Source organism: Mauremys reevesii, linkage group 10 (assembly GCF_016161935.1).
Source record: "Mauremys reevesii isolate NIE-2019 linkage group 10, ASM1616193v1, whole genome shotgun sequence".
NCBI lineage: Eukaryota > Metazoa > Chordata > Testudines > Geoemydidae > Mauremys > Mauremys reevesii.
In genome coordinates, this window is record NC_052632.1 from 74,285,823 (window position 1) to 74,313,037 (window position 27,215).

General features: G+C 41.8%; 1 protein-coding gene across 1 annotated transcript in view; it reads left to right on the top strand.

Annotated features, from left to right (window-relative positions):
- The window catches only part of EIF3B (eukaryotic translation initiation factor 3 subunit B), a 37,406-nt gene extending 13,589 nt beyond the window's left edge, over nt 1-23,817 (top strand). The window contains exons 2-19 of the mRNA XM_039492874.1: nt 1,408-1,600; nt 3,259-3,378; nt 3,489-3,546; nt 3,985-4,113; nt 5,250-5,407; nt 6,749-6,880; nt 6,991-7,057; nt 7,732-7,778; nt 10,563-10,773; nt 11,380-11,452; nt 12,031-12,153; nt 13,145-13,223; nt 18,304-18,442; nt 19,026-19,151; nt 19,730-19,807; nt 20,414-20,522; nt 21,004-21,122; nt 23,262-23,817. Coding sequence (XP_039348808.1) covers nt 1,408-1,600; nt 3,259-3,378; nt 3,489-3,546; nt 3,985-4,113; nt 5,250-5,407; nt 6,749-6,880; nt 6,991-7,057; nt 7,732-7,778; nt 10,563-10,773; nt 11,380-11,452; nt 12,031-12,153; nt 13,145-13,223; nt 18,304-18,442; nt 19,026-19,151; nt 19,730-19,807; nt 20,414-20,522; nt 21,004-21,107 — 1,946 coding nt within the window. The 3' untranslated portion in view covers nt 21,108-21,122; nt 23,262-23,817. The remainder of the gene's footprint in view (nt 1-1,407; nt 1,601-3,258; nt 3,379-3,488; nt 3,547-3,984; nt 4,114-5,249; nt 5,408-6,748; nt 6,881-6,990; nt 7,058-7,731; nt 7,779-10,562; nt 10,774-11,379; nt 11,453-12,030; nt 12,154-13,144; nt 13,224-18,303; nt 18,443-19,025; nt 19,152-19,729; nt 19,808-20,413; nt 20,523-21,003; nt 21,123-23,261) is intronic.
- Nucleotides 23,818-27,215: the final 3,398 nt, after the last annotated feature.

A 27,215-nucleotide genomic window follows, 5' to 3' on the forward strand; every position in this document is an offset into this window, starting at 1 on the left:
AGAGCCCTCACCTCTCCAGCACCCCACCCTCATGCCCCATCCCAGTAAAACTTAGTGAGAGTGAGGGAGAGCAAGCCACTGAGGGAGGGGGAATGTAGTGAGTGGGGGCGGGGCCTTGGGGAAGGGGCGGGTCTAGGGTGTTTGGTTTTGTGCAGTTGGAAGGTGGCAACCCTACTTCCATAGGCAACTTGTAACTGCCAATAATGGGGGAATAATATTAAGGTTGAGGGGGTAATGTGACCACCCTACATGTCACCTCTGTTGCCCACCCATCTGCCGTTTACATGCTCCCCTCCTCGCTGTCCTGTCTCCACTTTGCCCCCTACCAGCCCCGCTGCTCCTCCATAAACCCCTGCCAGGGTACATTCTGCTCCCAGTGCTGTGTGGAGGGCCAGCCTTTGGCGGGCGCGCTCAACACACCTGCAGCCTGCCTGGCAGGTTCCTTCCTCCCCTGCTGCCTCTGACCGAGTCGAGTCGGTGCTCAGGGAGCTGCCCAAGAGGAGTCACGCCCTGCATGTGCAAACGCCTGTAACACCAGCACAGGGGAGCCTCCCACCCCCTCAGATAAGTGCTGGAGTAGGGAGGGTAAGCAATTTCCAGCCCAGCCTGCAAGAATCTGGGAAGGGATGAGCTCTGCAAAGACATGGGCCAGTTCTTCCCTGCCCCTCCTCCTTTTCCTCCTCCCCTCCCTCCCCATGGCTGGAAGCAGCTCCCATCCCTTCCTGCCAGCACAGTGCTGAAAGGCTGCTGCTGGCCACCTTTTGGTGTGAACCCTCCTTGGCAGAAATCTGGGGGGAGGGGACATATGTGCTCCTCCCCCCCTCCCCCCCATGCATCATCTCCAAAGTTCTAATTAAAGGTTTAGAATGAGCATGACTTCCCAACCATAATTACAGTGATGCTGCAACATACAGGGCTTCCAATGGAGAATCATGCTAAGGCTTTTTTGATGTGGGAGGAAAGGTGATGTCAAAATTCTTGATGTCAGCATTTAGTTCAGTGTGGGTTTGTGGGTAACTGTTGTAGTTCTCTGATTCATGAGCAATTTTGTGGGACTCGTAGGACAATGTCTTTAAATATAAAGTGTTGAGATCTTTCCCAGAGAAACAATGGAACATGGTCTGTCATGTCAAGCTAGCATCTGTGATCTTCAGGAAATTGCCCTATAGCGAGCATGTCCTAGTAGATTACACCTATGTTAAAATAGTGTGGGCCGGGGGGGATTTTGGTAATGTTTTACTAAACTCAGTCAAGCTCAGTGTTCCATACAGTTTTCAGTTACTCCTGAACTTTTTAAAGGTGTTTGAGAAGGGTGTAGGTAACTAGCTATTGAATTCTCATCTTTTTCCTCCCTTCCCCATTCAATCCAGAGATTGGTGCTGAGTCTTTCCCTCTTTCTCTTTGCAGAATTACTTGGTGATGTGCTAAAAGACCAGCCACAGGAGGCAGATGGAATCGATTCAGTAATTTTAGTGGATAATGTTCCCCAAGTTGGACCAGACCGTCTTGAGAAACTGAAGAATGTTATTCACAAAATCTTTTCCAAGTTTGGGAAAATTACCAATGAATTTTACCCAGAAGCAGATGGGAAGACAAAGGGGTGAGTAATGAGAACTCCTGCTGTAAATGGGATTGGAACATTGTTTGAATGCTAATAGACAGACATTTGTGGGCTAAAATTCTGACATTGACATAACAGAATAGGATGATGTCCATACAGGCACTTTGGCATGCTATCTCAGTGATATAGACACAAGATCCTCAGGACACTGAAGGGCTTAATTGTTTCCTAGACTATAGCTGTACAGGAAGATAGATGTAGTCATGTTGAACAAATGGGTAACAAACATCTTGGGCTTGGGGGAAGGTAATTACAGACTTTGGGTGGTAGTATTTTAGCTGTTGTTTTGCAATACTGAGTTACTTACTATTTTTTTCTCTTCTGATTATCACTATCCCAGTTTTCAGCTCAATGAGACTGGTAAGGTGGCTGGAGAGTAGCATATTTCTCTTTGGGGTTTGGAGACCTAATATGGCAGATCAGAGAATGTAATTTGTTGTCAAATTATTCAGTATAGGCTTCCTAGAGTTGTAGGGTTGGAATAATTCCTGTGGGCTGGAGGGATTTCAACTCAGTCAGGATAAAACTTACAAAACAAATCCAGGTACCTTGAAAATAATTTTCTGTGGGACATTATTAGGTCCTACGTCCACTGTTCCATGAATTCTGGCTTTTTCTAAGTTACAGACTGGACTCTCCTTGGAAAGGAGGAGTTTGATTATAATTTTGTTTAAGTGGAGAGCTAAATTCCCTCTAAGCTGCGTGGCCACACAGCAGGCTATCAAGGGCTGTGCAGCCGCGGGGGCTTGGACTGGAGAGGAGAGAGGTAGGGGGTGTGCAGGGCCACGGCCAGGGGGAGGCGCCTCTCCCCTGGGGCAGCCTGCACCCCAAATCCATCATCTTTGGCCCCACACCAGAGGCCACACCCCCAGCCAGAGCCCACACCCCAACCCTCTGCCGTAGCCCTGAGCCGCCTCCCACACTCTGAACCCTTCGGCCCCACCTTCACCACACATCACCTCCATATTGGTGCACATGACAAAATTAATTCCGCACATGGATATAAAAAATTAGAGGGAACATTGGTGAAGAGTAGTAGTTTTGGGCCCAGAACATATGAATGAAAAAGTTTTATGTAGCACTCTGAATTTGCTCACTTCTCAAACATGTCCTGCCATTCTAATGGGAAGAGGCGGGAGGGATAGCTCAGTGGTTTGAGCATTGGCCTGCTAAACCCAGGGTTGTGAGTTCAATCCTTGAGGAGGCCACTTAGGGATCTGGGGCAAAAATTGGTCCTGCTAGTGAAGGCAGGGGGCTGGACTTGATGACCTTTCAAGGTCCCTTCCAGTTCTAGGAGATTGGTATATCTCCAATTATTACCTAGCTGCTTACCCATCCACCTGATGGTAGCGCTTATTGCAATTCTGCTGTGTGAGAATATGCCTTCATAATCTGTTCCATGCGGTTTGAAGAAGGCAGAGAAAAATTTGATCCAAATCATGTATATATGATTAAGAAAAATACTTATCTGAGCAAAGTGGAGATTAATTGCCTTCTCCTATACCAGAAATGGCAACTTCTTCAATCTTGCCTTCTGGATTGAGTACCAGTTTTTCAGTTAATTCACCCACCGAATGGCTAATGCTGACTATAGGCAGGTTGCTACTGAGTAATCACACTTATCTCATTTATTTTAGGTATATTTTCCTGGAGTACATGTCCCCAGCACATGCAGTGGATGCTGTGAAAAATGCAGATGGATACAAGTTGGACAAGCAGCACACTTTCAGAGTCAACCTTTTCACAGATTTTGACAAGTGAGTGTAGCCATCATGTTCTCTTGTCTTTATTCCTAAAGACCATGTTGTAGCCTACTTCTGATCAAAGGCATCTGTAATATGTGTAACTGATCAAATCACTCTTCTAGATACATGACAATCAGTGAAGAATGGGACATCCCAGAGAAACAGCCATTTAAAGACTTGGTATGTTTCTTTTGTTTATTTGAAAGATTAAAGGGATATGTTATGTGAAGCTTTAAATTAAAATATTCCATATTCTAAAACTCTTTATTGCTGTGGCATTCATACAAAAAATACAGAACAAAGCTATGTTGCTTTCATAATGACCGCTGCTACTATATAAGAATTATCTTCCCCATGATGGAGAGCTGCAGCTCATCCAAAGAACTTGCCATAGTTCTTGGGCAACGAGGGAAATGAGGTCCAGATATTTCAAATTGCTAATGTGTTTTTCCAAAGTTTTAAGCCAATATAGCTAGAGAATTAAATTTCTGAAATCTAACTTGTGGCTTGTAATTATCTTTGTTTTTTTAGCATGTGCTTATAAAGTAGAATTTTTATCTTGGAGCATGAATATGGTATTTGAGAAATTGCTTCCTTAGCTCCTGACTCTCTTTTTAGGGGAATCTTCGCTACTGGTTGGAGGACCCAGACTGTAGGGATCAATACAGTGTGATCTTTGAGTCAGGAGACCGAACTTGCATCTATTGGAATGATGCAAAGGAACCAGTCGCAATTGAAGAAAGACCAGTGAGTGTCCCTGAAGGAACAGCTGCATATTCCAAATGCAGTATGGTCATTAAGGCTCTGAAAAAGTGGTGAACTCAGGAAACGGGGGCAGTAGTGAGATGATGATCTTGTTCAATTGTTGTGTGCTGGGATGTGCAGAATAGAGTTGTAACACTCGCTTTCTTTGATGAAAACAACTTCTCCGTTTCCTGCTGTTCAGAGTACTTTTTTGTTTGTTTGTTTTTAATCTTCTAAAGGAGATAATGTCATTCATTTAGAGGCAGGGTTGCCTGTTTTAGAAAGGAAATAAAGTTGAATGTGAACTGAGTTGGTCTACTACCTTGCTGTGATTTTCAATTAACCTCCCTATCTGTAAATTAGGGATGATAATAATCAGACTAAGATGTTTGAATCAAAAGACCTAGATGAGCAGAGATCTGTCAAACTCTGATTTTGCACATCAGTGGTGAGGGGGAGTTTACTGCTGTCAAGTGCATGCTACTCCCTAGCTCCTCTTTATTGTGTCTCTGCTGAGAGAAGGAGCACTGAAGATTGGTGGTAGGCTCAGTACTGGAGGCAGTCCATCACCAGCAGCTCACATGTCATCTGCTCTTGAGCCCAGGGAAGACCTCAACAAGAATTTTCTGAGGACAAGGAGCTCCTCTGTTATGGTTTAGAGGAAGGCAAGAAGTAGGGAGAAATTGATTTTGGGGGTGATGAACATTATTCCAAATCACTAGATGCTTATTAACCAAGGTTCATATAGAAGATGCCCTTTCCCTCACACTAGGTGAGGATCAGGAGCTATGTTTTGTTAGGAAGATTAGAACACATCCTTCCCAGTAGTCAGAGAACAAGTGGCATGCTGAGCTTCTCAGTAGTTCTAGACAGTGCTGAAGGCTTCCCACTAGCATCCACCTCTAGCTCACTAGTTTTATTCTTCTGTTTAGTGAGTGCTTGAAACTTGAAGTTTCATTCAAAGGCGTTTTCCAGGAAACATTCAGACTAAGGAAATAAGAACTGCACTCCAGTCATGTTTAAGCTTGTGTAAATGGTGGCTGCTGGATTACTTGAGGGGGAGTGAAGCTACAAACTGCACATACTGAGTCTTCTGAATGTAATTCAGCTCTGATGTATACTGTACACTTTACCTACAGCGGTGGACGGAAACCTATGTACGCTGGTCTCCAAAAGGTACTTACCTGGCTACATTCCATCAGAGAGGCATTGCTCTATGGGGAGGAGAGAAGTTCAAACAGATTCAGAGGTTCAGTCACCAGGGGGTACAGCTTATCGACTTCTCACCTTGTGAAAGGTATGGTATAAAAGCAGTTTGAGAGCACGCCTTAGGGAACAGAACACAAAGCATGTTTATTCTGCCTTACCTACTTTTAGGTATCATGGGTTTTCAATCTTCATTTCTCTGCTCTTTGGAATTGCTGCCTTTTTTCATTAAATATTTTTAGAATGTTTGTGTGTATCCATAATTCTGTTTGACATGACTTTCTACTTTTTAAGTTGGAAAAAGTATTTAAAGAACACAATCCAGAGTAATGATCGACAGTATTTAATAAAATCTTCCCCATTGACTTCAGTTTGTCTGGTACAAGCACCTTAATACACACACAGATGGTATCTTTGAACTCAGTCAGCAATGCCTGTGAGTTGAGTTCTGGTCTTTCAGCATCTTCAAGGGTTGTAATTTTCAGATGAATAATTCTTCATGCTTTTTGTTTTATGATGGCATCTGTGGAGATTGTCAGGCAAATGGTTTTGTGAAGGCTTCACCTATTTTTATCTCTTGTGAAGCTTAAGCTTCTGTCTTGTGTTTATGAATGAAAAGATTGACTTGTTGGGAGTATTTTGGTTTTAGATTTTTATTGTAGTTAAGATGTGCTTGGGCTCTTAATAGGAAAACATGTTCCTGTCCTGAAAGCTCCCATCTGATAAATTCTTGTTTCCAGGCCATCATGTTTTATACTATGTACCTCATTAGTTGTAAAGGGGAATCATCATCATCATCATCATCATCATCAATGTATGACAACACCCAGGTGTGGTGGGTTTCTTGCTTGAATTGGGTGGTTTTTTGGCCAGAGGAATCCAGAGGCAATACCATAGTTTGGATGCCTAACACCACCCCTGATACATCTAGGTACTGGAAAGAATGCTGGACCCTGCCTGGGAACATTGATATAATCAGACAGTCTATCTAAATGCTGGCAAAGCTTCATCCCCTCTAGCTTTTGAAAGAGAAAGGACTCTGTCCTCCTAGAACATGCAGGAACACAGTTACACTGTGGTACTGCTCCACATCTCCATAGTAACTGCTGGTTCATGAGATGGGTGAATAAGGCTCTCTGCTACTCTACTCCTAGAGAGTTTCCCCTCGATTAAAAAGGGGTGTATGGGTGGCTATCTAATACTCAAGCCATCCCTCAACTCCCTCACTAGTTTTGTGTAGGGGTGGATTGGAGAAAAGTGTTTGTACTCTACCCGTTCCCCCAATTCTGGCTGTGTCCTCTTTCAGTGCATGCCTCTTGAACTTTGCTTAGCAGATTCTTCTCACAATTAGATGAAAGCATATTTGTGCTGAAATGATCATTACACCATATGAAAAGTGAAGCTAGTCATTTTCCCTCTCCCCTTTTTGTAGGTATTTAGTGACCTTCAGCCCTTTAATGGACACACAAGATGACCCTCAGGCCATAATCATCTGGGATACCCTAACTGGACAGAAGAAGCGAGGGTTCCACTGTGAAAGCTCAGCTCATTGGCCCATTTTTAAGTAGGTTGGGTAACAGTAGTAGAGGACAGAGCACACTAAATGACTAGACTCTTCTTACTAGAGGGGTAACATGATAGATCTGATGCTTTGTCTTCCTCTTCTTTGTTCAGGTGGAGTCATGATGGTAAATTTTTTGCCCGAATGACATTAGACACCCTCAGCATCTATGAAACACCTGTAAGTGCGTTTTTACATAAAACCTGCTTTATAATGTCAGCTGTACCTGAAGTGCTGCTTTTTTTATTTTGAAGCTAGTTACTGCTAAAATTTCTTTAAAAGAAATATCTGACTCTCCAGTAAATACCTATTAAAGGGTGAGAAACCCACCGTCTTGTCTTGCTCTTTCCTTGGGCTCCCAACATCCCCACTGTTCAGGGATTGTGGTGTGGTGGTTTTGTTTTGTGTTTTGTTTTCCCCTTCCTTAATTTTCCACTGGGGTAGTAAAGGTTGGAAGGAAGTAGATGAGGAGAGCAACTTAAATTTTTTAATGGAGCATAGAAAATACAGTCTTACAGTATCATAGTTGTTTAATACTTCCCAACTTTTGTCAGCAGATCACTACCAGAAAACCCCCCTAAATCCATTAATAGAGCAGGTTGTAAGCAACAGTATTTCCATTTTCCAGTATGCCGCCTCATCCTATTGCATATTTTTAATTTGCAGGGTTATGGTGACTAGGTGGCTAATGCAAGAATTAGGATTATGGGGATGAGTGACAAGTGTTTTATACTATATATCCAGATAGGGAAATGTCCCCATTTCATCACTACCTCCATAAGGGTGTTAACCTACCTATGTAAGTATTTCTATTTAAATTAACTTGCAAATTCATCATTTTTCTCTTTTTGCAGTCCATGGGTTTGCTGGACAAGAAAAGTTTGAAAATCAACGGGATAAAGTGAGTTTATTCTCTTGCGAAGTGTTCTGCTTTCTTTTGTTTTATTCTTGAGATATTATTGTGTTAGGATTCTAGTACCATGGAGTTAAAGGCCAGAAGAGACCATTAAATCATGACCTCCTATATATTACAAGCCACTGCATTTCACCTAGTTATCCCTGTATTGAGGCCAACAACTTGGGTCTGACTAAAACATATCACCCAGAAAGGCATGTAGTCTTGACTTGAAGACATCAAAAGAAAGATAATCCACTTCCCTTGATGGTTTGTTCCACTGGTAATCACCCTCACTGTTAAAATAAACCATATCTGTGTGCCTTATTTCTAATTTAATTTTTTTTACTTTAGCTTCTGGTCATTTGGTTCTTGTTCGTCCTTTCTCCACTAGATTAAAGAGCCTATTGGTACCCAGTATTTTCTCCCCATGAAGATACTTATACAGTGTAATCAATTTGCCTCTCAAAGAAAAGCAGACTGAGCTCTTTCAGTTTTTCTCATTATAAGATGTAGTTCTGGGTGGAGAGTGTTAAATGCTGTTTCCCAGAACATCCCCTTTCTTAGGTCATGGATCAGCCTTTCAGCCTGATATCTATTTGCACCGAAAACTTTGCATTTGTGTAGTGGTTACACAATGAAGAATTAATAAATATCTAGCCCAGAACCATCTGCTTCCTATATTGGTGGTCAGTAGTAGGAGTTGTTAATCTCTCTTTTGCTGAGGCAGATGCCTATGTCAGGGCTTGGCTACACTTGAAAGTTGCAGCGCCGGTGGAGGCTTTCCAGCGCTGCAATTAGTAACCGTCCACACCTGCAAAGCACATCCAGCGCTGCAACTCCCTGGCTGCAGCTCTGGCTGTACACCTGGTCTGGTTGGGGTGTAGCGATTGCAGCGCTGGTGATCCAGCGCTGCTCGTCAAGTGTGGGCACACACCAGCGCTGTTATTGGCCTCCAGGGTATTAGCAGATATCCCAGAATGCTTTTATAAATTACTCTTTGTTTTGTTATGCAGCCTCTCTTTGTTTTGTTGTGAACTCCGTGATCCGGAGCTGCTTATCTAAAAAACAAACACTGCTCCTGTTTGCTGTGAACAATCAAATGAGATAATCCCTGTGAATGAGGCAGGCAGGGAGTGAGTGTTTGCTTGACAGAGAAAGGGAGTCCCTTTGGATGCAGGCTGTTTGCAATTAAGAGTTAAGACTAAGGGATCGGGAACATTTTCTGATTTTTCAAGGCAGGAAGCTAAGCACACAGTGTTGGCTCCAAAAATCCACTCTCTCTCTCTCTCTCTCCCCCTGCTCCCTGTCACACTATGCCACCTCCCACCCCCCCTCTTTTGAAAAGCACGTTGCTGTCACTTGAACGCTGGGATAGCTGCCCATAATGCATCACTCCCAACAGCGCTGCAAATGTGGCCACACACCAGCGCTGTCCCTACACAGCTGCACGACCAGCGCTGTAACTCCCAGCGCTGTAACTTTCAAGTGTAGCCAAGCCTTCAGTGTGTGTTGGCTATCAGTCAACTAGAATAATATTACTCTTCAACTCTTATGCTTTTGGTGCAGTAATAGAACTAATACTTAGAATTTCAATAGGATAGCATGTTTCTTGTCAATGTTTATACTTTCCTTGATGATGATCCTGTTGTGTGTTCTGCGTCTGAGGAGAAACTACCTATGGGGAAGAAGTAAAGACATCTGTTTGTTACTACTTCTCTCTTTCCATGCATTGGTGACAGTTTGTGAACTTAGCAATGATGCCTGAAATATCTAATTGCTTGATGATCTAAGGACCTAACTTTTGATGTTCCTGATACATGTTGGCAAAATGGTACTTCCTGATGAACCAAAATGCATTTAACTCGAGTTAAGGATATTACATCAATAAGGGGATATCTTGTCTGATATTTGGCCTTCCATAGTCTTAAGTAAGAGAGCACTATACTTTAACTAAAAAAAAATAATAATAATAATAATAATAATTGGAGATATACCAGTCTCCTAGAACTGGAAGGGACCTTGAAAGGTCATTGAGTCCAGCCCGCTGCCTTCACTAGCAGGACCAATTTTTGCCCCAGATCCCTAAGATGCCCCCTCAAGGATTGAACTCACAACCCTGGGTTTAGCAGGCCAATGCTCAAACCACCGAGCTATCCCTCCCCGCACCTGCTGGCACTGAGGTAGCTAGGCTTATTGTATAATTCTATATGAGTCTCATCATAATTCCTAAAGAAACGACTGACTTTTTTCACCTTTCCAGGGTTCCAAAAGGCTTCTCAGAGAATGGGGACCTGTGAAGTAGCTTCCAGAACAAGGGAGCTAGAAATCTAAGTGTGACAGATTGTTAAAAGTACACTTCTCTCCTACATAGTTTAATGGGTTGTCTTTTTGTAATTCATTTTATTAACCTATCTCCCAAATCACTTGGGATTCTGCAGTATGAGATGAGGTACTCTTTCTACCTTTCCTAGATGTAAATGTATTGCTTCTGCATCACTCCTTGTCTGCCTGTGAATGGCAAATCAAACCTGGGTTTTCTGCAGGGTCACCAAACTGGTCCTGGTAAATTTATTTTTAATCGTTCTCATTGCACTTGAATTTAGAGTTAGAATTCCTGTCTGTAGCCTAGCTTTAGTATCAAGCTACCTGGGAACTGATTGATTCACCATAATGTATCAAATTCAATGCAGAATACTGTTCCTTATGTTGCTTGCAACATATCTTTAACTGATTACTAAATTGGACTTTTTTTAATGAAATCTTGTCTCCTTCTTTTCAATCCTGTAGGGATTTCTCGTGGTCTCCAGGGGGTAACATAATTGCGTTTTGGGTGCCTGAAGACAAAGATATCCCAGCAAGAGTGACACTGATGCAGCTCCCCTCCAGACAAGAAATCCGTGTGCGGAATCTGTTCAATGTGGTGGATTGCAAGCTGCATTGGCAAAAGAATGGAGATTATCTGTGTGTGAAGGTAGACAGGACTCCTAAAGGTACACAGGTATGTGCTTCCTAGGTGTGTTCATAAAACTGGTTCTATCTCTGCTTTGATTTTTGCATTTCCATATGGATTGATAGAAATGTGTAAATTAATTACTTGGTGTCAAAACCCTTTCATTTTTTCAGTTACGTTTTTAAGGGCTACGTGTGAGCTGCCATGGGCACTTAATGAGCATTGGACTTGACATCACTATCTATCAGGGTTCTGCAAGATCAATCCAAGTATGCCTGTCTTACTTCTGACCCCTTTCTTTCAGCATTTGTTGTATTTGTTTCAGCTGGTTTTGGTCCCACAGGTGACGCTGCATGAGCTACCATACGTTTCAGTCCTCTTGAAATAGTCTCAACTTCTGTACCAGAGAGAGCCTTTTTTGTTAACACACAACTTGCTGAAGAAAATCCTATTTTAATAAAGGTGCTGTTTAGAAATAAGTGATCTTTCCGTGTTATCTTCCACCCTCTAAGGAAATGAGCACCAAAGAGTCTAGATTTATTATCTTGAAGTACTAAACTAGACTAGTTGCATAGTCATCCTCTTAGTCCTGTATTAAAATGACTTTCTGTACAATTATTATACTAGATACTTGACCTTTGTTGACTTTCACAGGGTGTGGTGACCAACTTTGAGATCTTCCGAATGAGAGAGAAGCAGGTCCCTGTGGATGTGGTAGAAATGAAAGGTAAATCATGGACCTAGAGATACATGTGCTAGCTATTTTGCTGATGTTGTGTATTTATTCGTACAGTTTTCATCAGTGAATAAACTGACAAAATATTGTGTAAAGCTCTACAACTAATGGCTCTTAACAGATGAAGGACAACTGGGTGGCAAACTTCTCTTTCTTTGCCCAGCTATTTCTTAATCTAAAAAGACTGCCCGGCAGACTGTTTTCTGCTTCAGTTGCTGTACTTTAACAACAAAAGAGAAGCTTCCCTAGTGGGAGACTGGTGACTAAATTTGATATTTACCTTTTCTGTCTGAGGATATTCTGTACCAGGCTGGAGAAAAGCTGGGGTACGTGATTTTGAACACCCCATAAGCATTTATCTGGTTGGCTCACTAGAAGCAAAACAGCAGTAGAAATCTTAATACCAAATTGCTCCTCATAATGGATGTTCTCTTTTGCATCCAGGATTTCTTCAGTCCTGTATACAGTAACTGCTTGGAAGGGAAGTTGTGTAGAGCATGACTGACTTAACTCAATAATTTTCTCGTTGTACAGTGTTGGGTTTTGACACTTCTTTACATCTGTTACAGAAAGCATTATAGCCTTTGCCTGGGAACCAAATGGAAGCAAGTTTGCTGTATTGCATGGAGAGCCTCCCAGAATTTCTATCTCCTTTTATCATGTCAAAAACAATGGGAAAATAGAGCTTATCAGTAAGTAGAGTTGACAGCAGAAGTACAGGTGGAAGAATCTAGGCATTAAGCACTTTACATGACGGTATCAACCTGTTTACCCTGTAGACTTCTTACAGTTGCTTTTTCAAAGACAGATTATGATACTTCTGGGCCCTGGCAGAGGGCATGGGAGGGAACATGTCTTGAGCATGCTGCACTCCAGCTGTCTTGGGCTGGGAGAACAGCCCCGAGGGCAGGGGTGTCAATTTATTCTGTAATGAGAGCCAAATTACCATTTTATTCAGAGTCTGGGGGTTGCAATTGAAAAGTTCACTGGTAAGATATTAATCTTGCAGCCTTGCCTGACTGCCAGCAAAAGGGGAACATTCTGCAAAGTTAAATACCACCTTCCTGTGACAGGGCAAAAAATGCATTTTTGAAACTTCCTTTCCTCTCTCCATTAATTCACCACCTCTATACTTCCTCCCCAGTATTTTAAGGATTTCCTCCCTTTCTCAGTTTGGACATTTCTCTTCTTTTCCCTGCCCTCCATTTTCATTTGAGTGCCTTATATTGATTTAACTTAAGTCCGCAAGGAATCAGCTTAAACTAAATTGTGAAAAAGCACTCTTTTTTTTTTTTTATGCCAGAAGAGGTATCCACATAAGAGGTTGAACCAATTTAACTACATCCATTTCTAAACAATTTTAGTTAAATTGGTACAATTTGTCTGCTAAGGCTTTGGGGATTCCTGATTCTCCCTGCCTGCACATGCACTTCTTTGAATGTTTGATCATCCCATTGTTTTCAGTTTAATCAGTGAGAGCAGATCCATGTTGGGTTTCATTCTTCCAATTAAAGTACTACTGTAGTAGACATGTTGCTTGTTAATTGCAGAGCTCAGAGGTGCCTTTTTGAGGACTCTCTGGAATGCCTGTCAGTGTAGTTGCTAGTAAGCTTCTTGATACCATTGGGTGGAAACTTCCATCCTTTTTATGTTGGCATAAATACAAATTCTGTTTCCTTTCAGAAACGTTTGACAAGCAGCAAGCAAATACGATATTCTGGAGTCCGCAAGGGCAGTTTTTAGTATTGGCTGGCCTGAGAAGGTGGGTATCACTACTTGACATTCTGAGCGAGCTCATTTTAAGTCCGTGTAATGCTCTCCAAGATCTAAAAAAAGTCTTCATCACACTACAGTGTAAAGACATCTGTAAGACAAATAGCCAAAATCTTAACCATCTGTCAATTCTATGGTAGAAAACCTGCTTGTATTAAGAGGATTATCTTTGTTTGGAAGAATCTAATTTTGACATACGGTAATCTGTCAGCTGGCCTTTCCAAGGTCTACATGGATTTTAATTTGTTTGCAAGTGATTGAGTTTTTCTTGAAGATAAATCTACCTGTTTGTAACGTCTACGTATTTTCATATGCATCTTGCCCTCTTCTGCCTGAAATTTAATTTCCTGAAGTAGCTGGCCTCCTTATTGCAAAGGTAGGTAGTGCAGTAGATAAGATAACACCTCTTGTTCTGTGGCTAGCAGAAAATCCATTTTTATTTAGTCTATGAAAACAACTAATGAGATGCCTGTGTTTATATTGGCTATCTCTTCTGCCGTCATATAAGATGAGGAATGAGGTTATTTTAATCTCACCCACCATGCTGGTCTCTTGGCTAAGTTTAGAATTCACTTCAGCTGTTTACTTCCTTAGTTTAAATATAAAGATGTACTTATTCAGGGAGCCCCTCAGATTTCTCCCCCCAGGCAGCAATACAAATGACTTATTTTATAAGAATTTTCAAAATCTCAGGTAAAATAACAGGGCTTTTTGTGGCTTAAATATAACTAGGGAGCCCTGCCAATTTTGGTAAATCAGTCATAGCATTTTAAAATCATCTTGACCTTCATGGTTACAGATATTATTTAAATATTAAATTTCTTTGTCATAAATCATGAATATGTATTTAAAACATGTAACCCTCTTAAGTCAGCATTTCTCAAACTGGGGATCTGACCCAAAATCTGACTCTCAGGCAGCAGTGGAGAAGTAAGGGTGGCAATACCATATGCCACCATCACTTCTGTGCTGCTGCTGGCGGCAGCGCTGCCTTCAGAGCTGGGCTCACGGCCAGCAGCTGCCACTCTTTGGCTACCATGCTCTGAAGGCAGCACAGAAGTAAGGATGGCAATACCATGACTCTCCCACAACAGTCAGATTTCACAGTCTGAGGTGTGTTTTCTCATGGCCATGAATTTGTTAGGGGCCTAAGTATAACTGATACTGAAGGGAGCAATCACTTTTTCCTCAAGTCTGTCTTCCTGTCATAGAAGATCTCAAAAAGTTAGGGATTGCATTCAGGTCATGGCTTCTTAAGGTAAAGATTTCTTGTATGTCCTTATAAATGCCCTGTACATACCATTTTTCCTTTTCATTAACCATACTAATGTTAGCTGTAACTTTTTTTTAGACCATTCTCTTAGTCAGTTATTTAAAATCCTTGGATGTATAAATGGGAATCTCTAGTAGGAGTAAGGAGGTTTTATCACCTCTGTATTTGGCACTGGGGTGACTGGAATACAGTATCCAGTTCAGGAAGGATGTTGGAAAAACTGGAGAGGAGCCATGAGAAGGATTAGAAAATTTGCCTTCTAGGCATGCAGCAATTCTCCAAAAAGCTATGTTTTTAGAGTTTAATGTACCCACCTTACATACACCCACATCATATGTCATTTCAAAGCTTATGCTATGTACCTTTAGCTGTAAGCCTTAGGCAAGATGAAACAATAGAACCCAAAGCGAGTGTCCTCCTATGCATAGTTCCAGAAACATTGCAACACGATTGTGACTACAGTTTTTAATGTTTGTTAAATTCAACACCTTAATGTAGTGTTTATTGGTCAAAGCTACCAAATGAAAATGTATTAAGACTTTCATCGGATTTGCATGGGTAGTATTTTTTTTTTCTCCAGAAAAGATTAAGCTTTTTAGCATGTGGCAAAAATAGTGAATATCGGTGTTTTGCAATATACTAACATGAAATGTACTCACATCACATGTTCTTAATTGTCAAAATATCTCAAGTGATTATCATAATTTTCTATATTTTCAGTTGAAACTTGCTGACCAGATCAGTCTCTGACTGAAGATTGTGCACCAGTATGAGTAGATTGCATGCCCACAGTTTGTGCTGCATAGTGGGTAGATAGAAATGCATATGAATTCCTAATGTAATGCTTCTCCATTTGTAAGCTTTTGTGTCTACAGTATAGCATTGAGTCTGCCTGGTAGAAGGTTTTAGTTTGAAATTGCCTGTCCAAGCAGTACTAAACTTTGAAATAGTATAGAAACTAGCTTTTTAATTCAGTGACAATGCACATGTCAGTGTCAGAGAGGACAATTTACAGCTTCAAATTATGAATATGCAAAAGCTATGAGAGAAGTGATTTAACAAAAAAAAATAGTGAAGACAGTCATTGCCTCTGTACTGGAGATGGGTTACAGCTCTTACCAACAATATGACAAACCCTTTTGACCCTGAATCTGGAGGTGCTTTTCAACATATCTACTGAACTGCATGTAACATCAGATATAAAAGAGTCTCTACTTAAAACAGCAGATGTTGTTGAACAAATTGGAAGACTTGTGAGAGATGTGTTGTATTGTGATGGGAGAAACAGCTTCAGCCCAGTCAAGAAATCTGGCATTAAGACATTTACTGACATGGCCAAGACCACCAAATTTAAGTCTGGAAAAGGAGGGACTATCAGAGCAGCTATTAGTCCAAAAATTGTTTTCCACAGTGTACGTCAGAGATGCAATGGCGGTCATACAAATGATGGCTGGAGACAAGTTTCACTCATTCAGATCATGCTGGGCAGGTTCCAAAGTGGGATGCAAGAAATACCAAGTAATTGGATGCCCTCTGCTTCCATATGGAGAAATTCTAAAGTTGGTGTCCAAAAAGCAGTCACTTGTAAAATTCCTCTGTGAATATATGGTTCAAAATGCACCAGTGTAGGAGCAACCAGGGTACGAACACACCTTCTTGCTGGAGGCTTTTCCAGTGGGGAAGTAGTAAAATAAATCACCAGTAGAAGTGTCGAAAGAAGCTCAGACTAGCACAGTACTCGAGGAAGCAGAGACAAAGATGCTTCTGAATGCTGTTATGTCCCAGGTACGGCTTTTGGGTCTCTGGATGTCAAAGGAACCATATTGATACAGATGTTTTGGTCCTTGCTGTTCATTACTTTCCAAAAATGGAACATGCAGATGACATATGGATTGAAACTGGCATTATTACCAGCACCACTGACAAGCGTCACTTCATACCTGTGCATACAATTAGATGCACTCCCTCCTGACTTCTGCAACATATTTCCTGCTGTCCATGCATTAATAGGCTGTGACTGTTCTCCCTAGTTGATATTGCAGAAAGAATCTGAATTTAATGTTATAGAAACATAGGGAACTTACTCCCCATTTGGCGAGATCTCTGAAGCGGTGACTGACCAGTGACAATTTCTGCAGCAAGGAATCTGGTAGCAGTGCTGCATTACAAGACAGAGAAAAGGAGACTCAGAGAGACCTGAAATGCTTGCATTTCAGCTTAGCTATCAAAAAGGGCAAGTCACTGGCCAAACTCCCACTATGTGAGGATGGTTTTGAAGAGTATGTCAGCAGAGCATCTTGGCAAACAAAGATTTGGATGTCTTTGTGCATAGGTAAACCAAATATTGGATCACCATTGCAACATGGATGGAAAAATGTGGATGAACTACTTCCATTTTCTTCAAGGGCTCAATGTCCTCTAAGCATCTACAAGACCTTATTTGTGCCATTACTAGTAAAGGGTTACTGCAAAATCAGCTGTCTGTAGTCAGAACAATCCTTCACTGCACAGAACTGTGAAGGCAGTGAAGATTGGTAATCCATGTGCTCTCAACACTTTGTTCTGGACAAGATGATAATGTTGACTAGAAATGTGACCAACAGTGTTACATTTCAGTGACACCTGTACAAATTGATTATTTTGTTTTATCCTTTTAGATTGTTGTGATGCTGTGAGATCTCAAAGAAATTCAGTTTTATGCCTTGAAATAATACATAGGGTCATAACACACACGTTTTTCAAAGTGGTCATTTCAACATGTTGATGGTGTCATTGTTTATCCTTGTTTCTGTGGTAATGGCACCACTTGAGAGTTCTCATACTTCATCTTAAAGTAGATCTCATAAGCTTTCAAATGATGTGCATGTGTGTAGAGAGGGTGTGTCTGCCACTCAGCTATGATGGTGATAGACTTAGGGAGCGTGGTCTATTTAGCTTAACAAATAAAAGGTTATGGGGTGACTTGATTACAGTCTATAAGGACCTACACGGGGAACAAATATTTAACAATGGATTCTTCAGTCTAACAGGTTTAACACAATCCAGTGGGGGGGCGGGGGGGATTTTTTTTTTTTTTAAACAGTGAAAGTAATTAACCATTGGAACAGTTTGTGGTGGATTCTCCATCTCTGACTATTTTTAAATCAAGATTTAAGATTTTTTTTCTAAAAGACATGCTCTAGGAATTATTTTGGGGAAGTTCTATGGCCTGTAGACAGGAGATCAGACTAGATGATCATAATGGCATTCTGGCCTTGGAATCTATGAAAACCCATGTGATTATTCTGTGTACTACTGGGTTTTACACCTTAATGGAAAAGCCCTGCTTCTCATTTAGAAATGTTTTATTTTTTACTTCGTCTTTGCTACAGAAATAACCATATTTACACCATGGTTGTGAAATTTTGACTGTACCCCAAGTGCATTCATAATGTGGTTTCATTATGACTTTGGAGGGGGAAAAACATGTTAAGGAACTTTAAGCCTAGAAGGATACAAGGGTTAAAACTATTCCCCATTGTTTGTTCACAAAAATATGAAGAAACAGGTGTGATTTTTTTTTTTAAAAACCTTGAGAGAACCCATTTAAACACCAGCAATGAAAAAATGGTAATCTTGTTAATATTGATGGAATTTTGTGGGTGTGTTCATAAAGAATGTCACCTCCTAGTATAGATCCCGCTGGTTTTTTTTTTTATTATTTATTTATTTATTTGGGTGGGGGGGGTGTCAGGAGGAAAGTGTCAGCAGGCATGGATCACTTTTCCATCTTGTTCCTCATTGTTTGTCTTTGCAGCATGAATGGTGCCTTAACATTTGTTGATACATCAGACTGCACCGTGATGAATATTGCTGAACACTATACAGCCTCGGATGTAGAGTGGGATCCTACAGGCCGATACGTTGTGACATCTGTGTCCTGGTGGAGCCACAAGGTACTAAAGTTTCTGCTGTGATGTCTCCCTGGGTATCTGTGTGTGTGTGTGTGTGTCATTGCTTGTATCTGTCCGTGGGTAATAGCTCCTGGTGTAATCTCTTGCATGCCTATTCCACATACCAACTCGTTGCTTTCCTGTGTCAATGAACTACTTCCTTGTTGTTCCAATCAGTGTACTGTTATCTTTTCTATATGCAAGTACAAGGTTTTTAGTCTTTGGGATTAGTTCAGGAGCTTTCTTACTGCAGTTCAGATATCTTGGAAGTGCTGGTGGATACCTCTGCTTTGGATACTTCATAGGTGCTTCATTTTTGAAGCAGTATAACCTTTTTTGTTGTTGTTGGAACATTACTTCAACTTAAAGTTAAAATAAGAAAGGGGGGGGGGGAGGAGAAACCAAAACACCAAACCTACCTCAAGCAGTGTGTTCACTCTGAAAAGGTAGAAGTTCCAGAGACTCGAGTCCCATTAGGGACTTTCCTGTTGATTTTCCCATGGAATGCATTCAGATATATGGCAATGGGGTAGCGCAGTATAAAACCCTTAGACATGAGTGAGATTTCTCACTTACTGTTTTCCAGGTGGACAATGCATACTGGCTGTGGACCTTCCAGGGTCGTCTCCTTCAGAAAAACAATAAAGACAGGTTCTGCCAGCTACTGTGGAGACCCCGACCTCCAACCCTGCTCAGCCAGGATCAGATAAAGGTGTTGTATCTCAGTTTAACTCTTCTGGTGTGGGCATTGGTGTAGAGAATTCAAGAGTGGTCGAGTCACAAGGGTGTGGTTTAAACTGGGGAATGGAAAACTGCTGTAGAGTTTTCTCTCTGTGCTTAGTGAGAGCTGTTCACAAATTCATTGGGGGAATCTGTATGTTGAAATGGTTCAGTGTATGTAACAGTACTCAGTTTGAGTTGTCACTATTCCTATTACAAACTTGTTTTTGTGTTGGGGGGGGTGGGGAGGAGAACGTTCTGAGGAAACTAGAATGAAAGGTAATAGGAGCAGAGAGGACTGTTGAAAACTTGGATAAGGAGCAGACTTTGGCTATCCAAACTCCAGTGGTTGCCCATGTACAGAAAAACTGAAAGTATCTATAGGCCTAAGCAAGGAAGAGAAACTATAAATGATAGAGAGGGTGTTTTTTGTTGTTGGGTTTTTTGTTTTTTTTTAATAGACATAAGGAAACTTGCAAAAATGCTGGGTATGCCAAAGCAGGCCTGAAGTGGCACTCTTATACATTATGGTGGTCTCTAGTACTGGTTGACATAAGTTCTCTGTTGCAGCAAATTAAGAAGGACCTGAAGAGGTACTCCAAGATTTTTGAACAGAAGGATCGTCTAAGCCAAACCAAAGCCTCAAAGGTAAGAAGCTTCTGGGACACAATCAATGAAAGGCAGCTGATGCACTTGTAATCCATACTAATCTAGTGTGCCTTTGTCTCATTTCACTGACTGAGCCATATAGTTTTGAGTCTGCTGCTGCCTCCATTTTAATAGACATTGTCCCTTTTGTCAAGTAGGAGAGGCCATTGTGTTTTAGATCCTGGTTTCCCAGATTCAGTCCCCACATGACCCAGCCAGGAACATTATGAACTCAAGCACAAGCATATGTGTAGAGAAGGCAGTAAGGCAGAATTTGCTGGTTCTTCACTTGAAGAAACTGAGGCATGGTGTTACTGGTATATGTTGGAGGAGGAATCAGGAAAAATTTCTGTTAAGTAAAGATACTTGAGTAATCTTGGCTGGGACTTGTGGGTTCCTGGTGGCTGCCTGTTAGCCAGTTTTAGTATAAAAATTTCACAAACCATAAACTCATCTTGCCACGCTGGAGAAAGGTGTCTTAAACTCTGATGATTATCTGTCAATAGCTGCATTCATAAGCAGAAAACCCCTAGATCACTTCCAAATGCATCCCACAAGGACACACTTTACTGATGGGCTTATTAACCTCTTGTTTTGCTTCTATAGGAGCTCGTAGAAAGAAGACGTACAATGATGGAGGAGTTCAAGAAATACCGCAAGATGGCACAAGAATTGTATTTGGAACAGAAGAATGAGCGTCTAGAGCTGCGAGGAGGTAAACTAGTCACTGGCAGCATTGTAAAGATGTGGCTTTATCAGTAAATTTTTAAAAGCACCAAACAAACATCACTCAGGCTATAGAAGCAGTCTTTGGTAGTGGATCAATGTTTGGGAGTCGAAGACCTCCTCTTTGTGGTGGGTTGGGGTCCCTTTTTAACATTCCCCCTCCTGCCAAAAATAATCCCTCGACCCAGGCCCTAGCACGTTTGCTCACTCCTCAGCTATTCTCTTTCCCATCCTTTGTTTTTTCCATCTGCTATCTTGAGGTGGTGAGTAGGGAGAAGGCTACTGTTGCTGCCCAGTGTGGTCAGTACTGATGGCTTTGCCCATAACGTGCTGGAGGCCAGTGATGATATTAAAATGCCTTATTTTAAAGGTGCTTCTCTGCTGTGTATTTTCCTTTTTAGCAAATACATTAGGCATTTTTGCCGCCTTGGTGGAGGTATTCAGGACTAATGCCTCTTCTTTTCCTCCAGGGGTGGACACAGATGAGTTGGACAGCAATGTAGATGACTGGGAAGAGGAGACTGTTGAGTTTTTTATCAATGAAGAAATTATTACCATTGCAGAACCAGAGTAGTCCAATAAAACTGTGGTAAGACAGATTGCCTTTCAGTTGAGAAATATCTTTCCTATCAGCTGTTGCAGCTTACCTCCAACCTGCGTAAAAGCACTTTTTATGGGAAAGCTTAAGGCTTATAGAGTGCAAAAATGAATGTTTCTATACCTTTGACTTGGCTTTTGTACTTGGCAATTGTAGTGCTAGTGGCCAGAAATGATAAAGGCTTTCTTTCTTCGAAGTGAATGGTTAGGTCCGCTTGTAAATCTACTGGCACTTTGCAGAGTGCATCCTTCTCTGAGCCAATTCTTAAACATGATGCATTGCAGGCACTTGACGAAAGTGCCTGTGCAGTATGAGAAATTTTTATAATTATGCTAGAGGAGGGGTAAATTTTGTGTTCTGGTTGTTGGAACCATATAACCTTGAATTGGTGTAAACAATGTTCTCATGCACTATGTAAGAAGGTTTTAATTACTGAACAAATTTGTTGCATACTCTTAAGTCAGGTATTGCTCTTGAATTGACAAAAGTCCTCATGCATTCTGCTACCTCTTCCTAAAAATGCCACTGAGATTTCAACATGTAACAAACATTTGTATTTAGTGTTACTGAAAGTGCTTTATTCATTATAAGCATTTATTTGAAGCCTGTTTTCATCCAGAAGGCTGCTTACCTTGCTGCATACTCCAATATATCCCCCAAATATTGGCAATAGGTGTTGCAGATCTAGTAGAGCTTTCCTTCTTGGATACTTTCCAGACTGTTGTGAAGGAGATCCAAACCCTGAATCCCACTGTAGGCCTCTGGAATCTGAACAGGGCACTTGTCTGGCTTGGTGTGTCTAGGCACACTGTTAGGATGCAGTTCCTCTTTCTAGCACCCCCTCTTGAGAGCCGAGCCTAACCTCTGGGACCAGTGCTGACTGCTCAGGGTCCCTTGTCGCTTAAACACACCTCTCCCAGAATTCCAGCCATAGTGGGTGCTCTAGTTTCAAGTTAACTCTTCAGGGGAACATGAGGTGTAGCACAAAACACACAGACTTTGCATGCGATTCTAAAGACACCGTGGCTTTTTACTTCAGCAAGAAAGCACTGATCACTTACAAGATAACACCCTGAATGCAGTACCCTTTGCTCTAGCACATCTTTACTTTGAGGGACAATCTGTGTTCAGATAGGCAGAATTCCCTCCTGCCTCATCTGGCTTCTTCAGTAGCTTCACCAGCTCAAACTGAGGGGAAATGGCTGAAGAAAGACCCCAAGTATAGCAGCTCTTGCCCTCTAACTTTCTAGTCTCCTCTGTGAAGTTACCTCCGATCAGCCTCCTCAGGTGATTACAGACCCCTGCAGGTAACTTTGTTGCCAGGCAACATCTCCCCTGACAGTTTTCCTGGGTAGGAGCCAGGCTTTTGTCTCAAGATGCTGTTTTTTCAATAGAGAACTATCAAGACTGTTAGCCCTGTGCCACCACATCTTGGAATTTCAGTCCAACATGGAGGTAATAACATGGCAGAGAAATGAAAGGGCAAACCGTTCCGAATGGAGTTTACAGCTTGATAAAGTTGCATAGAATTAATAATATGAGTTCCTAAATCATACAGAGATTTCCCCAGATTGTCACAAGAGGATAGCCCTAGTTGTTGGATCTGAGAAACGTGTACTTAGAAGGCTTAAATCACTTTTGTGTTAGAGGGGAAATATTGTTCAGTGGTTATGGCACTAGCCCAGGACTCAAGGGATCTGGGTTTAATTCCCTGTACCATCTCAGACTTCTGTCTGACCATAGGCAAGTCACTTAACCACATAGTGACTGGAATTAAGGCAGCGGCCCCATCAGTGTAAGGGATGAATACTAAAACCCCCTCACCCATCCAAAAATGCACAGATGTCACTTAAACCCTCTAAATATGTTTTTAGTTCCAGTGGCCAGGTACGTCCTCTTGCCAGTATTTGGGGGATGTGGAAGAGTGGAGGTAAAAAAGGGGGAGAAGCAGTCTTCTGGATTAAGTAGGCTTCAACTAATGAGTTACTGGGGCAGCACAACAGCGAAGGGTGAGTGGAGTGCAGTTAGAGAACTGCCTTTCCCTTGTTAGCAGCTGTGAGAGTTCTGATTTTTTTTGTGTGAGGCACAGGTACTGACTGACTTTTTCCTTTTTTTTCCCCTTCTCTGCAGCACCACCATATCTTGTACTGAAAAGGGGTTCATTTATTTTCAGAAAGCCTACACCATCTTTGGAATTTTTAATCCATATTCTCTCACTCTGGACGGTGAATGCACCAGGTTCTCTCCATTCTGACATATTGTAGTGCCTTTAAACCTCGCTGTCAGCAGTGGGGCTATTTGAAAGGCACTGCTTTTAAATTTTTATTCATTTAGGAGGGGGTTGTCTTTCTTTTTAAATCCACCACCAGTATTTGCTGTCTGACTCCTGAGCATTCCTTACCAGTTGGCAATTTTGAACTGTTGCCAGTAGGTGAGCATTATCTATGCACCTTCCAGTGTCTTGCACGCTCACGATGCTTCTCTTTGCAGAGGACTCTTTTTATGTCCCAGGTGCATGGACAGGTGTTTGTTTTGCATGGGGAAAGATCAGCAGGAGAACCATTTTTCATATGATGTATGTTAGTGTGCTGAAGCAGCACTACAGTGGGCTGTACCCTCCTCCATTCAGATTGTGACAGGATTCAACAGGTTGAATGTGGAAATAAAAGCAGACCTATACTAAAAACAGGCCGTCCGTGTGTTCTGTAGAAATCTTCCCCTGAATGACCAGAGTTGATCATTATCTGAATATGAATCTGTCAGGGTTCAGAATTTGCAACTGCATTTGGTTTTTTGTATCCCAGTTCCTTCATGGCTGCACTGATCTTTATTTAGTCCATGGTGTATTAGGTGGCAGACTGGCTTACATGTTTTTAATAATTATAGTGCAGTGATTTGAAGATCAGTGTATGAATTTCTGAGACCCACTTACAAGGTGTAGCTATTGGCAACAGCAGGATTATGAGAGATTTCCTGGGTTTTATTTGCAAGCTTTGGTTGAAAATCTGTTCAGAGGAGCACACTCTTCATGTGTACCTTTGGATATACAAGGAAGCCTATATTCTGATGTCTGGAGCCCTTGCCTTGTGGTGAAGAAAGTACAGAGTACTTAACTTCTGGATCAACTCCTCTTGAGCAGACTTCCATGCAGCAGCAGCAAAACCAAATAAACCTTAAGAATCTAGTTCTTAGCAGATAAGAGCTCTTAAATGAACATGTTTTATGGTGAAAATACAAATCAATACTGTCTTTCTTGTACCCATCAACTTTCATCCTTCAGAAAAATAAACAATATTTATCATGGGTGACGTAAACAGAATTCCAGATACCCACACTGAATGTAGATAATTAAATTTTTTTTAGATAATCCATAATCAAGTTTATCCCTTAATCTTTTTTTTTAAATCTTTCAGATGTGATTCTGCAAGGTTATAGCATGTTGAAGGAATACTTTAACTTTTTAAATAAAAGTAGTAGTTTTAATACCACTTCAGTAGTGAGAAACTGTCTTGTGGAAGTCCAAAGATCAGTTGCCAATAAGTTTTGTTCATGGTTGGCATACAGGATTTATTATGGGACTGGAGTAATTCCTGTAGTGGGGGTGATTTGTCCTCTACCCATCAACAGTCCCAGAACTCAGCTTGTGAACCGCATTACTGTGAAATGTCAAACTGTCTGCCATTTTGACAGCTAGGTAAGTGTTCTGACTATTTCTGAAGAGGGAAATATTCTCCCATAACACATTGTTGTGATCTGAATTTCTGTTTAATTGTTGGGAGAATAAGTTTAGTCTTGTCCAATATGCCTTCTAGTTTTACAGTGATGGATATACCTTTTGGTACAGGATACTCTGTACTTTTTGGCAATAATGAGCGGTGAAACTACTAGAGACAGATCTGCTGGACACATGTGTTTGGATATAGTAACCTAAAGCATCATGATCCGGAGAGAGAGAGACACACCCTGAGGATGGGCTGCAGCTGTGTGCTGATTAGGCAGCAAGCAGTCTGCAGGCCAAGGGTTGAGAACCACTGCACTAGACTAATGCAAATAATATCAAGGTCTGTTTTGTACCTTACAATCACAAGCCAAGAAATCCTGTCTACTGTATTTCCTTTCTGGTTTTAAGTGGATTTATTATGGTTTAATCCTTATCCCTCTCAGAGCACACAACTGATGCGTGAAGTGAGACCTTTATATACTACAGTTGTATATAAGTTTGTAAAGAACCTTGGGCTCCTTCAGGATGAAAGATATTAACTTCTTATCTCTCCAGGTCACCAGTGAACAAGGAGTGTATTTTTTTTTAAATATTTATGATGTAGTCTGCTACTTATGCTCATGTTGTATGAGGCACTTTGGAAGACCAGTCAGTACCCTTTCACCAAATCATTAGTTGGGTTTTTTAACTTCAATATTGACTGATGTCACTAGCGACTCATGCTGCTGCTCTAGAGGAGTTTCTTTTTGTAGCACTTACCTTAAGTGTTTTTACTACACTACACAGTTTGCAATCTCTCTGCCTTCCACTGAAATACAGCTGTTCAATAATGTGGTAGAGCAACATTACTCAACACTTGACTATAGGAAAATTCTAAGCATTTTACCTGGAACAGTGCTGCTAACACTTTTTTGTATGAGAAATGTCATTGAATCTTTAATAATTAAAGAGAGAGGCTATGAGCATTTGCAATGTTTCTATCTAGAGGGGAAACATCTACATTCCTGTTTCCTGCCTCTCCTTCAAGAGTGTCCTGGTCCAGTGTGCTTAGTGTGTGATCAATCCCCAATATTTTCCATCTGACAGGGCACTAGACAACTAAAGGAGTTGTACTGGGAAGAAGACTCCCCTTATCTAGTGGTTGCTCTATCCTGTTTTGTGTTTAAAGCGTGTGTGCGCCTCAATCACTTCATGTTTTTTCTGACTTCTGAAATACCTTTAGTCCCACCACTGTTAAAATAAGACAGCTCAGGGTCCATTATATTAAAAATTAGTCAAGTTCTTTGTTTAGATAAAAAATAAAATTACTTTCTCCTGAAATGTTTTTCTTTCATTAAACAATCCCTCTTCCTTCTCCTGCTGTGAATGGAAGTAGATGAACCCAGTTTTTTTCTTCTTTGTTAACTAACCTCAGTGGTTGTCTCTTAGGGCTAGGCTTAGGCTTGAGCCCTCTAAATTAAAGCTCTAGTGTTTCATCTAGTTCAGTCTTGCTTGGTATAATTCTCTGTACTAATAAACCCCAGTAATTAAAATAGAAGGCATATTCCTTGTTCACTGTGCAGCAAACTGTAGCAGGAACTCTAAGAGCTGCAGGTCTACCCCTCTCACCTGCCACTATTAAGCATTCTACCTAGGACTAGGAACAAGGACAATAGCCTCTTAAACTCAACTATTTCACTAAGGCGATGTACCTCAAACATCTATAACTGTTACAACGGCGGGGTTAGTGCTTAAGTATGCGGGAGCGGGTAGGGAAGGTGCCTGGGAAAACAGGCATCTTCAACCATGCTGTCCCTGACTTGCTGAAGGAGCCACATGCAGCTAGCGATGGGGTTCATTTTCCCTGCATCTCAAATAATTCCCAGGGGTCAGCAGGGCTCCTGGTCTTCCGGCCCCCTGAACGTGGTTCTTCCCGAGCTGCAGTTCCAGGAGGAGCTGGGGCAGCAGTGGAGTCTGCTATGCCCCAGGCGCTGATGGGCTGGGGGCAGAGGAGGTGCCCTGCCGTCACGGTGAGGCAGAGGCGAGGAGCCCTGTGCTGCTAGGGCGCCAGCTCCAGGCCGAGTCCGGGTTTAACTGCGCTGAAAGCAGCCAGCGCTGGAGCTGCAGGCGCTAATCGGGCACGGCCACCGACAACCCAGCGGCGCTTTAGCCTGCAGGCAGAGGGCGGGTGGGCCACCCACCTGCTGAGCATCTCTGGGCCGGTCCCGTAGGGTAGCACTGATGGGGCGTGCGGGAGTCGTGCGCAAACCCTGCATCCTCCACCGCCAGGGCAGCGAGCGCTTCTGTCCCGCCCGGTGGCTCCCGGGGGCTGGTGCAGCTCGGAGCTGCTCGCCGCCGCCCCGTGCTGCTACAGCCGCGCGCTG